Raw genomic sequence first — 15,665 nt, 5'->3', positions numbered from 1 at the left:
TTCATATTTAATTTACATTCAGAAACAAATTTGAACTCAATGTAAACTGATCTTTATGCTTAAAAAACATCTTCATTCTCAAACATCTTTGTGTTTTTGTACATTTAAACAAATTTAGAAACATGAAAACTTCCAGATGAAATATTTAAGTCAAACATTCACCAAGCAAAGTTTCCTTACAGTCATTTAAATATTTATTCTGAAACAGCAAATATAATACACCAGTACAGTGATGTGGGGACATTTGACATTCATCGGATCCACATTTACAAGAAACTCCAGAACAAACAGAAAGTCATAAAACAATTTGATTTTTTGCAATCTTTACATTTTTTTTTTACTTTTTACATAAAAACACAACGATTCTCTGCACCATAGGATGTTGGGTTCCAGCTGCCTTTGTGGGCGGAGCTCCTCCCTGTCCGTCATTGGCCTTTTCTCGTCTGTGACTGCAAACAAACGGGACAAACGGTGATGGAGGCCAGCAGAATGTAAGCCAGCCCAGAAGATCCAGACAGGAAGTGAGTTAGATGAATACAAATAGAAAGAAGGCTGTGGATTAATCTTTAACTTAGCTAAACCTGAAGCGTCGTCAGTGATGTTTAATCACAAAATCTTTAACATACTGTAACTTTTTAACCATTAACACAATAATTCCAGTAGATTCTGAAGGAGAAAAGCGGCATTTTCTCCTTCAGAATCTACTGGAATTATTGTGTTAATGGTTAAAAAGTTAGAGTAAATCGAAAGGACATAAACACTGAAGCTCCAGGAGGATTTAACTTCATCATGTTTATGATCATCACCACCAGGGAGCGCTGTTTTTCAGCCTGACAGAAAGAAGAAGAGATTGTGTTTTCCTGCTGCTCAAGTCTTATTCATGGCGTTCTGGAAAAACTCTTATTGTTAAAAACAGAAAAAGAATCATGATCCGACCCTGCAGGAGCCTCTTTCATAAGATAGAAACTCAATACGACTGTGAGATCCTGCAGAGCTGAACTAAAGCCCCTCCCCCTCACACACTCGGACTGTGACGACCTTCAGAGTTAGAACTTACCAGCTTCCACCGAAGAATCTTGATCCACTCGTCTGCCTCCACTGCCGTCTTTGCGCAAAAATAAAAGGTTCTTTCTGGAAACACCAAACTGCAGACACACAGAACACGGTTCTGTTCATCTGAACATGCACAGAACCCAGCAGCCGTCCAGAACCAGAGGTACGGAAGGAGGAAAATAACAGTCTGGACCCAGACGTCAATCCAGGACTTTACACTCCTCATCTTGTAGATTTGCTCACTTTAAAAGACATGGACAGTCTGTCATCTTAATGGTAGGATCATTTGAACAGTGACAGAAAATCTTCCACCTCCCTGCTTGACAGTGGGGCTGGACCTTAGGACTGGGTTGATCAAATCGATTAATCAATTTGAATTGATTTAAGCTTAATAGATCAATAACTGATTCATAAAAATATAAATCGATTTAGCACATAAAGCTAAAGTCCACTAGCTTGATGCTAACCTTTAATGGAATTTCCCATTAGACGGCTAATGCTAACGCTCGGTCGACAAAAACATACATTGCTGACGAAATGAAAATCTTTATAAACTCATGAATTTTCCAAACTCTTTTAAGTAAATATTTTTCAAGTAACCACTTGTGGTCTAAAACATTCTTTTTCTCTCATATTATCTTCTTCTTCTGGAATAAGGTGGAATGCTATAGCACGATCGCCACCTAGTGGTCAAACTGAAACGTCCTCCAGGAGAAGCAGAACAATGTTTCCAATGTTAATGATCTGAACATTTTAGTTAGAACTTCTCCTTTAGAGAATCCATGGAACACTGGATGATATTAACAATCTCATTATTTCACTAATACTAGGGATGTCCCGACCGTTTTTTTTGGGTCCGATCCGATTCTGAGTCATTCAATTTTGTGGATTTGCCGATACCAAGTCCCGATCCGATACTTTTATCGTTACAAACTTAAATAAAACACTTCTGTGAAGTAGCTTTAATAAACAAGTAAAAATATAGCAAATAAAAACTAGGAAATAAAATTACTATTTTCTTGTTTTATAAGTGATAATTATTCATATGATAAAGTTTAGTGACTTTAGCTTTAACATCTTTAGTTATTGAAGATTTTCAACCAAATGTGATTCCTGTCCTCATTTTAAATTCTTACTAAATAATGATGACTCTGTCCCAAGGATTGTGTTCCTGGGGTCATCGGCAGCATTTCTCTTCCTCCAAACAGTTGAGTTCATCCCAAAGAACTCCATGTTGATCTGATCTGACCACAGCGACTTCTCCTGATCATCCTCTGAATCAGAGGCGTCCAGATCCCCAGATCCAGGCCTCGAGGGCCGGCCTCCTGCTGGTTTTCCAGAAATCCTGCCTTATCTACTGCTGATTACCTGGATCAGGTGTGTTTGGCCAATAGGGAGCTTCAATGAAAGGTTGGTTGGAAAACATGTAAAATATCAGCCGTCAAGGCCTGGAACTGGACACCCCTGATCTAAACAACAACGTCTGCAGACACTTGGAGCTGCATGCATGTCAGTTTCTACAGTGATCCCCTCAGACACGGTGCAGACCTGTTCAGAAACGCAGAGCAGCTGCCGACGTTTCTGTCGTTTTCCGTTTGGAACTAAGACTGTCCAGCACGGTTTTACACGGTTTGCAGAAAAATCAAAGCACTACTTCCTGTTTGAACTAAACGTGAGTCTGTGCTCTGAAGGCCTTCAGCTGTGTGCACTTCTCCTTCCTCCCACAGGTCTCCTTCTGTGATAGGGAGGGACCCAACTTCCCTTTTTTTAAAACAGACAAACATCAGTGGGAGGAAGTGGGGCTCGTCAACAGCTGTCACGTCAAACGAGGAAGGACTTTCTCTGCTTTTGTCTGTGTAACGGATTCAGTCAAGCCACGATTCGGTTTGATTCACAGCTTTAAAGTTCAATTTTTTCTCAACATAATAAATTAAAGGTATTTTAAGGCCAAGTATGTTTTCTTTTTGCCCCTGACATCAAACTATCTGTTTTCCTACGAATAGAAAGGATTCAATACAAGTAAACAATTATACAGAATACTGAATACCCACGACCTAAGCTGTGTTTTGGAATTTGGCCGTCTGTGTGATTGAGTTTGACCCCTCAGTTTGTAACTGAAGTGCAGCTGCGTACCAGAAGCAGTTGACCCGGTCCTGGGAGTAATCAAACTGGACCGCAGAGCAGGACCTCAGATCCAGCGTCCGGATAGGCTCCTCGCTCTGCAGCAGAAACAGCAGAGTCACAACTGGAGCTGAGGAGCAGAGACGGACCTCCACCACAAACTCACCTCTTTGTCTTTGAAGTATTTCAGCTCATACCTGTTGAGTGTGAACCACCTCAGCTTCCAGCTCTGCAAAAAAGCCTCATCTTCAGCGTCTCTTAGAGCCCCCACTCATGCCTCAACCCACAGCAGCTGAGGTCGTCTTACCTTCACGATGGCGCCCTGTTTGACCAGGTAGCCCTCCTTGGTGCCCAGCTGTAAGAGAAGCTCAGAATCAGTGCTGATGAGGAAGAGCGTTTCCTACAGAGAGGAAACCTCATGAACATTGCAGGCGAAGGTCAAAGCTGACACGGCGTTTCGTACCGACGGAGCGGCGGCCACCAGGTCGTTCTCCGTGCAGCCCGACTTTATAGCTGTGTGAACGCGCACGGACTCGTAGATGGATGGCTCCTCCACACGCCACGGGTATGGACTCTTCAGAACAATGAGGGTTCCTGGTTCAGACAGAAGAGATACAGGACCGGCACTTAAAGGGTAACCAAACCCTGAATTTACTTATTTTTCCTGTTGACCTCTAAAAATGGGACATTAAAAGTGCTGTCTGTTGGTCATTTACATTTTTTTGACACATTAAAATAACTTGCTTAATTCTTTAAAATACAGTCAAAAACCACCTATGAAAACCACGCTGCCCCCTACAGGTTGAAACGATGTATTACAACAGAATTTTGTGATTGGTCAAACCCAGCATACCTTTAACAGTAAAAGAGCCATTTGTTCTCATTTTCTACTGATCAAAACCTAGAAGGAGTCGTATAGTCTTACTTTAGCCTTTAGGAAATTTAGATTTGCATTCATGACCTTCTGCTTTTTAATAATAAATGTGAATTTTTTTTTTTTTGGCCAGTAGTCTAAGAGTTCCTCTTTATGTGTTTTCCCCTCCCCATGATCCAACACTTTTCTTAGAAAATGTATGAAACATTCATTATGTGTTTACTTCATTTCCATTTTAATCAATTTTCCATCAAACATGATTTATTTTTACTACAGTAGGTTAAAAATAGATAAATAAAGCGGTACTTTTTCCCCCTTTTCATTTTTAGGTTTAATTTGAAAAACTGATAGACGGGCATTTCCGTCTTTTTTTTTTCCTTCAGTGTTGAGTTTCACATGGGCGCACAGGAGAAGCTCCACGAGTGCACAGTCCTCCACGAGGGGGCGGAACTAGTTTTAGGAGCATAAGAATACTTTCACAGGTGAGCAGGAGCGTAGGAATACTCCCACGAGCGCTGAGAAGAGGTTTCACCAGCGGCATGGGTAGAGGGGCAGGCATGGAGAGTGTCTCGGCCTGTGGAACGTTCATTGTGCGCGTGGAGTTTTATATATACGCATGTGGGGGAGTTTTGGCATAAGTTTAACACCATATGGAACTAATTTAAGACTCAAGTGCTCTAACAACATAGGAGTTTGTGCAAAATTGATTGGAATCAGTGAAGTCATAAATCTCTATTGTTCCTTCACTTCAAAGTTTAAAATAAGTATAGGTTTTAATACTGGAGTGTTTTGCCTTCAACCTGCCACACTTCAGTGAATTGAGAAGGACCCTACCCGTACATCACCACCAAATCTGAGTCCCTGATTGGCCAAAGTCTAACTAGTTTGACTTTTAATGCACTCTCAAAGTCTAAACCCTTTGTACATAGAGCCCAAAATGTGCAGTAATACGTGAAGAAAAGCCTGAAACACCCATGTATGTGCATTTACAAAGATTTTCATTGGAAGGGGTTACTTGAGTATGTGTTTCTAACCCCAGTGTGAACGTAGTTTAAGACATTTTGTTTCAGTTGTTTAGAATAAAAAGTGGCAAACATCTATTTTCTTGACTCGGTTAATCCCATTTGGGGTCATGGGGAGTAAAAAAGTAAGAAAAACAGTTTCTCTGTTTAAAAGCATTTTTATTTCTAGTCTTAACCCTTTAACACCTGAGGCATCGTCAGTGACGCTTCAACACAAAATCTTTAACATACTGTAAGTTTTCAACCATTAACACCATAATTCCAGTAGAAAAGTCACTTTTCTCCTTCAGAATCTACTGGAATTACATTGATCACACTAACAATTGAAAAATGACAGAAAACCAAAGAACATAAACACTGGAGCTCTGGTGTTAAAGGGTTAAATGGGAAATGAATAACAAATATCTACATTGTATTGATTTAAATCAAGAAATTGGACGAATGGCCATAAATTTAGTTGAATCTTGTATTTATCAATAAGTGGATCGTGTATTGAGATGCATATCAAATCATGTGACGGAAAGATGCACAATCATCAGTTATAGCACATTTATAAAGTCATTTTAGACTAAATTGGTTCTTGTCTAAGAATTACATCTGCAGTCAACCGCATGAAGTCTGACTGGTTCCCATGGGGGAGAGGACCACCGGGGCTTTGAGTGGCGTGGGGGGGCATTACCTGTGTCACTGCCCAGCAGAGGTTGGTTGGCGAAGTGGCTGACAAAGTCCTGAAGCGTGGGGAACTCGTTGAAGCCGAACATGTAGCTGCCGTCTCTGCGCTCCACGTGAAAATGCTTCACAGAATCCTTGGCTCTGCCAGACCAAGGAAAATAATATCCTCAAACAGTTCTGATGACCTAAAGACGATTCAGACTTCCGCTACATACAATTGAAGCACTGTCCACGTATGTAATTTTGGCCTTTGTGATATATAAATGATATTCGTAAGTGTTTCTCATGTTCTTCCTTTCCTGATGCGTGCAGATGTCCCTCGAGAATTTTGGCCGATGGGTCTTTACACAAATGTTTTTACACTAATTCAGTTCATTCTTGTGTGAGTTTGACAGCCCTGTTCTAGACTGTATTGTTGGGTATTTATACGTCACATGACCAGAGGGCGTGTCCATGTCAGAACCTCCTTTTTTAAGTGCAGCAAAGCCTGAGTGACCATCTGATTTAGAAGTAATGCCCGACTATGAAAGCCCCACAAGGACACAGTGTCATCACAGCATGTGATGAACTTTATCTCAAGTTAAAGCAGAACCTGAAGGAGGATCCCACCTGTCGGGGGGGCACTGACCTGACAGAGAGGGAAAACCAGGACGGACCCTCCTTACTGTTCCGGAGGAGGTAACTTCCATCCGACCCGTTGGACAGGAGGAGGGCCTCTGCGGCGTGGCGGGACAGGTCATAGTGGTACCACCTGTACCAAACATGAACATTCAGAAAAAATGAGTCTAAAGTTATGATTTTTGTCCCCTGATGTCAATCACATTTAAGAGAATTTCCTTTTTGCCTTTTTATTAGAAATTCATAACTTTTCTTTTACTGTAACATCACTTTGTACTTGGTCTTTTTAACATACATCAAAGGATCTCATGAGAACAACTGTAAAACTTTGAAAATATAATGAAAACATTCAGACCATTTACTAAGACTCCATTGCCAGAGATCTATGAGGAGCAACATGTCATATCAGATATAAAACATCCATGAAAGCAGTCAGAATAGTTACTGACTATGACTGTAGAAATATGTTTCCCAGGATCCATTAGGAACAAATGTCCATGTAAAAAATTAAGACTGTCTGAAAACAGTCAGAAGGATATCTGTGGATTTTTTTAGTGTCCGATTCAATAAATTCAAATATCGTCCGATGTCACAACACAACACTAAAGTCACAATACAACACTTTAAAATCACAACACAACACTGTAGGTTAACTGTAAATTTCAGAATAAAAGCAGTGAAACTTCCGTTTTGACAGAAAGTGTTGTGAACTTAAAGTGTTAAGTTGTGACCCCTCTGGGCCACCTTACTCAGAAGAAGTCTTCTTGGAACCAGCCAATATACAGTACTTCTTGTTTGGAACAAAACAGCAGGAGGGTTAACTCAGTCCAGTTCTCATATACAGTCAATGAGCCCCCCAGTTCAGCTGTGATCTGCTCGGTCCATCAAAGAAACATCTCTGTTTTTTTACGCTACATTATTCCAGGGTTGTTAACCATTTCATTTTTTTATTTGAATTTAAATATTTATTTACTACAACTTGAATTTTATGTCCTAGAACATTTAAGTCGAGTTTTTTATCATCATTTCCATGCTTTGATCATTAAGTTTTGTTTGAAAAAATATGTTTTCAGAGTAAAAGCACTCAGAATGTCAAAGGAAACGTAGTGGAAAAACGATAAGATCATGTCCCTGGAGGAGTCTGCAGCTCTGAGTCAGTCATTTGAATGTGGTGTCTTCAGGGAGTGTGTGTGTGAAGATGTTCTTAAAGGAGCCCAAAGGTTCATCTGTTCTCTGCAGATTCAGGGGGAAGTGAAAGCTCCTCACTTGCATTTTATCGCTTAGAAGCTGCAGCGGTCCGTTTGGTTGGAAGCGTCCAGATGTTCTCACACACGCCGACTAAACTACTACACCTCCGTTAGAGAAACAAAACCTCACCGTGATGACTGAAATTACATTTAGCAAAACGTTATGATGGCATTCTGCCAGATTTATGGACTTTTTTTGGACTATTTTACCCAACAGGTGTGTGTGTCACTACAGTGTGTGTGTAGACAGGCCCCGCCCATTCTAGTTTACTATTTAGACCTGGATGTTTTATGATGTTGCTTCCTTCTGTTGCCACCCCCCCCCCTTCTTCTTTTTCCGTCCAGTCCAACAACAAAGAAAACATAATCAATATAAATAAAGTTTAGCATTAAACACAACAGGGGTTTATACTCAATAAATCCCTGTTGTGACAGTAAAATCTGCCCAATACAAGAAGCTCTCAGCCCACATCTGTTGGCTCAGCTGGAAAAATAAATAAATAAATACATTATCAGTGATTAGCGACTATTAAAATAATGGTTTGTGGCAGAACTACCTGACAAATGATTTTCTCCCTGTGAGATAAATATATGTTCACTTTAATTCAATTTAAGATTCAGTTGAAAAAGTATTTAAAATACACTGAAAAAAGTGAAAGATTGGATCACATTAACAAAAGTTCCATCATTTTAACATTTACTTTTTTTTTCATGAAATTAAAGTTTTGGGTTGATGGTTTACTTGATTCAAAAATTTTAGTTGACAAAAACAAACATTTTTTTAAGGTAAAATATTATAGAACTTTTTAAATGTTTCACTTTTTTCAGTGTATGTACAGATTTTCTTTCACCCTCTGGACAGAAACTAAACATTATTTAGCAGCGTAAAACAATTTACCTAAAATGTATCTTAATAAATTGATCTTAAAGAAGATGAAACTTTTAACCAATATTTTACTCTGCATTTAAAAGTGTACATACCTGAGGAATGGTATATTACCAGGTCTCTTGACTTAATGTAATGTAGGGATATAAAAGAGTGAATGTGGAAGGAGCGTCTTAACCATAAACTCATAAATCTAACAAACTGAGTTTTATTATCTTTATGTTATTATCTTCAGTCAGAGATAGTTGAGTCACACTTCAGTCAACCAATGAGGACTTCACTCCCAGAAAACAGTGTGTTAAGCAGCCACGCAGAACTTTACCAAGAAAAGACATCAGTTCCTGCAGGGAAACACGGAGGAAGCCTGTTTATGGTCTGGGCTCCAGAATCTGAGCAGCTAAATGTCAGAGCGCTCCAAGGATTAAATGGGAAAATGATCCAAAAACAGGAAGCCTCACGCAGAAGACACCATTCCATCGAGCTGTTTGTTCTGGAGGAGTGGACCAGAACCCCGCTGACAGGAGTCTGGTCACAGAAGATTGAGTCAACAGTTGTGCAACCAAATGTGAAGAGAAGGTTTCATCACTGCGGTCCACATCCGTAAAAGGTTCTGCTCTTCTTTTGTTGGTTTCAGCTTCAAGGAAGTTCTCACAGACCAATAGTGGTTCTGAAAAACCCAACAGGCTCGGTTCTAGACTAGAGAACGGTTCCTCACAGGAACGGAGAGTAACGCGTTACTCACCCCAGACTCTGCAGCTCGTCCCCGAGCTCCTCCGAGGACGCGTCGCTGTACACGCTCATGATGAAGATGATGATGAGGGAGGCTCAGCCGGACCGGAAGTCAGAGCTGTCAGCCAAGAACACGCCCACCACGAGACGCGGGGATCTCCGTCCGGAACCAGAACCGCGAGGGAAGACGCGGACGGTTCTGCGCGTGAACTGCGACTCAAGTCTGGTCAAAGGCCAGGGGGAGGAGCTTATCTTAAGACCTCCCCCCAGCATTCCGTCAGCAGCGGTCCTCACCTGTTGTGCCTGTTTCTGTTATCATCTCTGATTGATTTTTTTCTATTTAAAAAATATATTGTTGGATCAGAATGTGTGACAACCTAAAAAATAAATAAATAAAATTGGTCATCAGCTTTTAGAGTCCAATCATCTTAAAAGCAGCCCTTAAAAATGTCATCCGAGTTTGTGGGTGGGACCATTTTGCAGAGCAACCCCACCCCTCTTCCCCTCAACTTTGCCAAGAGCTCTCTGTTTACAGCAGGGGTGTCAAACTAAATCACAGAAGGGGCGAAAATCCAAAACACACCGTCGAACAAGGTGAACATTTATTTAACAAACGAAAACCAAATAAAACTTTAAAACCGTAACTTCTTAACATAATTATGAAATAGATATATAGCATTACCTGTGATAATGCTAGTGTGAATGCTGTGAGATGAATTTGGCTGCTGAAAATGCTAGTGCTGATAGCTGAAACACTGAAGCTGACAGCTGAAAACGCTGAAACTGATAGCCAGCTAAAATATCAGATAAATGCCAAATTAGCTTAAAAAATATAAAAACTTAGGTTAGCCAAAACAGCTAGTATGTAGCTGAAAAAATAGGTAAACTTCAAAATAACCTAAAAAACTGAAAAAGCCTAAATTAGCCTAAGCAGCTAGCATGTAGCTTAAATATTAGCTAAACTACAAAAAAGCCTAAAAAATCTTCGTCAATGCAAAATAATCCAAAAAGCTAGAAGAATGACAATTTTTAAAACTTTAAGCAGTAAATTTTTAACATAATTATGAATAATAAACAGACAGGAATATTATTCCAGAATAAATCAACTTAAACCTTAAATAACTTTCAATATTTTACTCTTCATAAAAATCTATTTTGTCAAAATGATACTAGTTAAAAATAAGTGCATGATAACATCGGACCATTAATAACAAAACAAAGTGATCTGGAGGGCCGGATCCGGCCCCTGGGCCTTGACACGTGGTTTACACTCTCTCCTGCTAGCTTACAGCCCCTCACATCACACCCTCAACCTAACGTTAGTGATGCAACAAAAATCAGAGTTATCCAGCCGTACAGTTCTGATCCAGATTCCAGCTCAGACGAGGACAACAAAGACGTTCATGGATCTATTTGTCTAACCTTGGAGGCATCAGAATGGAGCAGGGAGGTTGAGGTGTATTTTCTGTCACAAATATGATCTTTTTCAAAATGTATTTTTTCCATCTGCTCCTGATTCACAAAGATTTGAATAAAGAAATACTCAGAAATAGAGTTTTAAGCTTAATTTTCCTTATCAGAAAAATGCAACAGAAACATGTTAAAAACACCCAAAATCCCATATTCATTGGAGTGGGTCTTTAACCTGTTGTTCTGCTTAGGGTTCCGTTTAGAACCAAAGGTTTTTATTGAAACTCTGAAACTTTTCGTCCCCTTCTCAAACCTCAGCTAAAGGCTTTCCTTCCTGGACGGTCCAGCAGCACTGATGGATCGTCTGTGATGTGTTTGGTTTGTTTGTGTCTCACTGGAGGCTTCTCAAAGACATCTTGTGTTAGAAAAAGCATGATAAAAACAGATGAAATTCAAAGAGCTGTTTATTGAAAAAGCATTCATGATTGAAAACATTAATCCCATAAAAACTTCTATTGCAGCGTTTGTGTTTGGTGGAGTCGTAAGGCCACTTTCTCCTGAGAGGACGGGCTCTGATGCCTGGCTCAGAGGTCCATCAGAACCCTGCCGTCTCATCAGAACCTCCCTGGTTTTCTTCCTTGATTTAACAGGATAGGCTCCAGCAGCTTCGTGATCCCAAAAGGGACTCAGGAGTTTTGAAAATAGATAGATGGAGTCTGATTTAAACAAACTTCCATATATAAAACATTTAACGGTTAGTTATTACAAATAAAAGTTAAAAACAAAAAACAAAAGTGTTAACTTTTTGAACATTGTCCTGATCATCTTCAGTTTGGCTGATATGTTACTGAAGCGCTTTAGGAAGCCCGAAGCCTCAGCTCCATGCAGCTTCACGGAGTCCAGCTCGGCGAGTAAACAGGAGCAGAGGCGGGCCGTCATCGTAACAGTCAAACAGCTGACAGCCATGTAAACACGTCCCGCCTGAGCACGCTCCGTTCCCGACGGCAGCTTCCCGTCCAGACCGGAGTTCGCTTCGGTTCTGAGAGCGGGAGGCAGGAGGGTCCACCACAAACCCACGTCACCAGCACGCGTGGTCATGACACCACTTCCTCCTGGCCACGCACCAGGCCGGGGTTGTCGGCGCACACCTGCAGCCCGGCTCTGGCCTGGTTCTGGTTCCAGCGCTGCATCCTCCGGCGGTACGACTCTGAGGCTGCTTCCTGTCTTTGGTCCTCGGTCAGTAGAGTGGAGGGGTGGACGGTGTTGAACAGGGAGCGGAACAAAATCCTGCAGAGCACAAAAGTTCAGGAGCTCAGGTCCATCAACGGGATCAGCAAACAGCAGGAGGAGGAGGAGCTAACGGAAAAACCGCTGATGAAGAGGAGGTTGATGAATTCTCAGCATCAGTGAATCTGATGATGTCATCATTAGGGCTGACGCGATTCATCGATTAATCGACGACTAATCGACTATTAAAATAGTCAACGACTAATTTAATAGTTGATTAGTCGTTACTCAATATTATATGGAGTCAGAGTGTAGTAAAGCTGAAAGTTATAATGACATTCTGCTAGCTTTTTGGACTACTTTGGCATTTATTAAGGTTTTTTAGGCTATTGTGGAGTTTAGCTAATATTTTTAGCTACATGTTAGCTATTTTGGCTAATTTAGGATATTTTTTTGTTTTTTAGGCAGTTTTAGAGTTTAGCTTATATTTCAGCCACATATCTACTTTGGCTAATTATGGATTTTTTTTCAGTTCTTTATGCTATTTTGGAGATTAGCTAATATTTCAGCTACATGCTAGCTGTTTTGGCTAATTTAGGCTTTTTTCAGTTTTAGGGCTAATTTGCCATTCAACTAATATTTTAGCTGACTATCAGTTTCATCATCTTCAGCTATCAGTACTAGCATCTTCAGTGGCCGAATTCAGCTTACAGCGTTCACACTAGTATTATCACAGGGAATGCTATATATATAGTTTATTAGTTAGTTTGAAGCTAATAATAGTTAAGATGTGTGCTTTACATCCACTTTGCACATGACCCGAGTAGTTGAGTAATTGGAAAAAATAATCGGCGATTAGTTGACTATTAAAATAATCGTTTGTGGCAGCACTAGTCATCCCCTTGACCTTGCCGTCTATGACATAGCTGCTTAAGCAACCCATAAGGTCAGTTTGTGATATCGTCCCAAACCCTCCATCGTTCTCCTGGTCCAGTTTGGGTCCTTCAGACTGAGTCTCTCCTCTCCACTGAGCTCCACAGGACTTTTACTTGAGTTGAATCAAAATATCGACTAAATCAGTGGATAAAAATTTGACCCAATTAGCATCAAATCCAAACTGCAGCAGAGTACACTTTGATTTATGTCTGGGATGTTTTTCATGAGTTAAAAAGAGACTTTTTCATGCTTTAGTTTTTAAATAATTAACTTTTTTTTAATTATTGTTTTTAGCTTTAATTAAGATAAATTCTATTTAATTTAGTTTCTTTATCTATTTATTTTTCCACATGAACAAACACATCAGTGTGTGTTTGCATGTACCTGGGCATCAGGGCCGTCACCGTGGTGACAGCACAGATGATGTAGAAGAGGGGCGTGCTCAGCTGTCGAGGCTCCACCCCCAGCAGGTTGGTGGGGTGGCTGCAGACGGTGCAGAAGGTGCTGAAGAGCAGCACAAAGGCGAAATAGGAAGCAGCGCTGAGAAACAAGACGAGCGCGTGAATCCACGTCTGCAACACAGAAACACACAACTGGTTCAGATCAGGTTCTGGAGCCACTGTCCGTTACAAGAACTGCTGTGGTTCCACAGATCCTGACCAGTGTGTGGCTTTCGATGACTTGGTGCAGCAGGATGATGAAGAGAGCCGAGGTGTTGATCGGGGAGCCGAAGGACAAACTGCCAACATCCGACCCTGCCAGAGCCTGAATCAGACAGATGGAGCTGGATCAGGACCAGAGATCCAGAGATCTAGAGATGCTGAAGAATACTCACAAAATAAGGAATGAAGAAGCAAATGCAGCTTTGGTAGAAAGCGTCCAGGACTGTGATCCAGAAAATGGAGGGAACGTAGACCTGTGGATCATAGAGCTGAGTCAGCCTCCACACATGTGAAGCACATCCATCCATCCATCCATCATCCATCCATCCATCCATCCATCCATCCATCCATCCATCCATCCATCCACCATCCATCCATCATCCATCATCCATCCATCCATCATCCATCCACCATCCATCCATCCATCCATCCATCCATCCATCCATCCATCCATCCATCATCCATCCACCATCCATCCATCCATCCATCATCCATCCATCCATCCACTTGGTATCAAAACCTTGTTCAGGACATTAGTGCTTGAATTTTTTGTGTTCATAAACTTGATAGTTTTTTAAATATTGAGCGAAATATACTCCATAGAAAATGAATAAGAAAGTCTTCAAATTTCAGAATTTTAAGTAGATTAGCAACAATCCTTTAAATATATTCATGGGCTATGTTTTCATCTTTTATAGTAATTAAAAAACAACTTTACAGCTTACTTAATATTTTAGCAACATGCTAATGTTTTAATTTGTCATCTACTGAGGTTTTTATAAGCTAAGTTAGAGCTTAGCTTCTATTTTAGCAACATGCTAACGTTTTAATTTATTTTTCTACTTAGGTTTTTATAGGCTAATTAAGAGTTTTGCTTCAATTTTAGCAACATGCTAACATTTTTGATTAATTTAGTTCAATGAGGAAATTTAGGCTATTTTGGAGTGTAGCTCATATTTAAGCAAAACACTAAATATTTTTTTAAATTGGCATGTATTAGGGATTTTAAGCAGTTTTACTCCAACTTTCAGGATTCTGGCAGTGTTATACCTGGCCTGAGTGTTGCATGGGAGACATTATTGAGAAACAATGTCCAAATCCTCAGAATAAAAGACTTTTAGGAACCCTGAACCAGTTGGATCGGCTCTTGAATTGAGCCAGCAGCAGCTTCAGAGCCAGATCACCTTGGAGGAGCGTGCATCCCGGTACAGCTCAGGATGCTCCAGAAGAGCGTCTGCAGCAGTGTCCTGATCCAGAACTCCGTAGACCAGAGGAGGGACGGAGGTGAAGAGCAGGTTGAAGAGGATGAGCACCCAAGAGTTGATCATGACGTTCCCGGAGAAACCGCAGAAGAACTGGTACCAGAACAGCAGGTTGACGTACATCTGCAGACACACAGACACAGACAGACTTCTGTTTTCTTAAGGAATCTGTCACCGAATGAGCTCTGTCACATTTAGTCAACTTTTGAACCGGTTTGACACCAGAGCACCCAGATAATGTTCGTTCAGACCCAGCAGCCTGCAGACTGTGGATCAGCTGGATCAGAACATGTTATATGGGGGGGACAGAAGACTTTGGTAGGGAGATAGATGAGAACAGCAGTGGAGGGCCGTTACAAATGAAGGAATCAAAAGGAAGCATTTCAAACCGTTTTATTATTGTTATAAATTAAGGCCGGGAATCGATTAAAATAATGTAACTAATTAATCGCAAACTTGGAAAAAATTAATTGTGATCAATCGCAATTTATTACTTTCTTTTTTGTTACAGTATTCACCAACCAAAAATTATCGGCAAATAACCATACTATGAAATTACAGACAAAATTGTACATTCAAAATGTTTTTAACTAAGTTTTTGTTCACTTTAGAATTTACCTCTGTATTTTCAACTTGAAAGACTACCTGCTGCTTATTTGGTAACATTTTAATCAGCACAACCTCTCTTTTGTGACACTACCTTTATTTTGTCATTTTTTCCTGTTGTATTCACACACTGGACATAAATCATGCAAAAGCATGCCCTCCTGTAACTGCCCCAGCTCTAGGTTCTCATGAGGTTTGTTCACAACATTTTCATTAACTGCTAAACAACCAGATTTGTGAACTTCTCCGATTTTATAAACCGAAGAGTTGGTTTCTGTGTCCAACAGAATGACAGATTTCACTTTTCTCTCAGTGACTCCATCACTCTGTTTTCAAAAGT

At 40.5% G+C, this 15,665-nt stretch overlaps 2 protein-coding genes across 3 annotated transcripts in view; both read right to left on the bottom strand.

Annotated features, from left to right (window-relative positions):
* Positions 1–176: 176 nt before the first annotated feature.
* dapp1 (dual adaptor of phosphotyrosine and 3-phosphoinositides) lies at positions 177–9,501 on the bottom strand. The gene is made up of 9 exons (XM_024271194.2): positions 9,236–9,501; positions 6,371–6,493; positions 5,750–5,883; positions 3,638–3,768; positions 3,482–3,529; positions 3,341–3,403; positions 3,187–3,272; positions 1,058–1,145; positions 177–449 (listed from the first exon to the last, which is right to left on the bottom strand). Exons 1-9 carry the CDS (start codon positions 9,292–9,294, stop codon positions 426–428), a joined length of 756 nt encoding a protein of 251 aa, XP_024126962.1. The 5' UTR covers positions 9,295–9,501; the 3' UTR covers positions 177–425.
* Positions 9,502–11,078: 1,577 nt separating this feature from the next.
* The window catches only part of atp10d (ATPase phospholipid transporting 10D), a gene marked incomplete in the record, with an annotated part of 37,533 nt that continues 32,946 nt past the window's right edge, over positions 11,079–15,665 (bottom strand). For both annotated transcript variants that reach the window (XM_024272177.2, XM_024272186.2), the window contains 5 exon segments: positions 11,079–11,919; positions 13,180–13,367; positions 13,456–13,560; positions 13,631–13,711; positions 14,642–14,842. In XM_024272177.2, coding sequence (XP_024127945.1) covers positions 11,727–11,919; positions 13,180–13,367; positions 13,456–13,560; positions 13,631–13,711; positions 14,642–14,842 — 768 coding nt within the window.

Source organism: Oryzias melastigma, linkage group LG22, assembly GCF_002922805.2.
Source record: "Oryzias melastigma strain HK-1 linkage group LG22, ASM292280v2, whole genome shotgun sequence".
Taxonomy (NCBI): domain Eukaryota; kingdom Metazoa; phylum Chordata; class Actinopteri; order Beloniformes; family Adrianichthyidae; genus Oryzias; species Oryzias melastigma.
The sequence above is the reverse complement of the archived record's forward strand: the minus strand, read 5'-3'. Positions and strand labels throughout refer to the sequence as shown.

Bases quoted from the DNA above. Each gene is read 5' to 3' on its own strand.
- dapp1 (XM_024271194.2), bottom strand. From the start codon at position 9,294: ATGAGCGTGTACAGCGACGCGTCCTCGGAGGAGCTCGGGGACGAGCTG. The intron at 3,530-3,637 runs GTACGAAACGCC...CTTCTCTTACAG, and splicing joins TGGTGGCCGCCGCTCCGTCG to CTGGGCACCAAGGAGGGCTA. The intron at 3,273-3,340 runs GTGAGTTTGTGG...TTTCTGCTGCAG, and splicing joins AATACTTCAAAGACAAAGAG to AGCGAGGAGCCTATCCGGAC.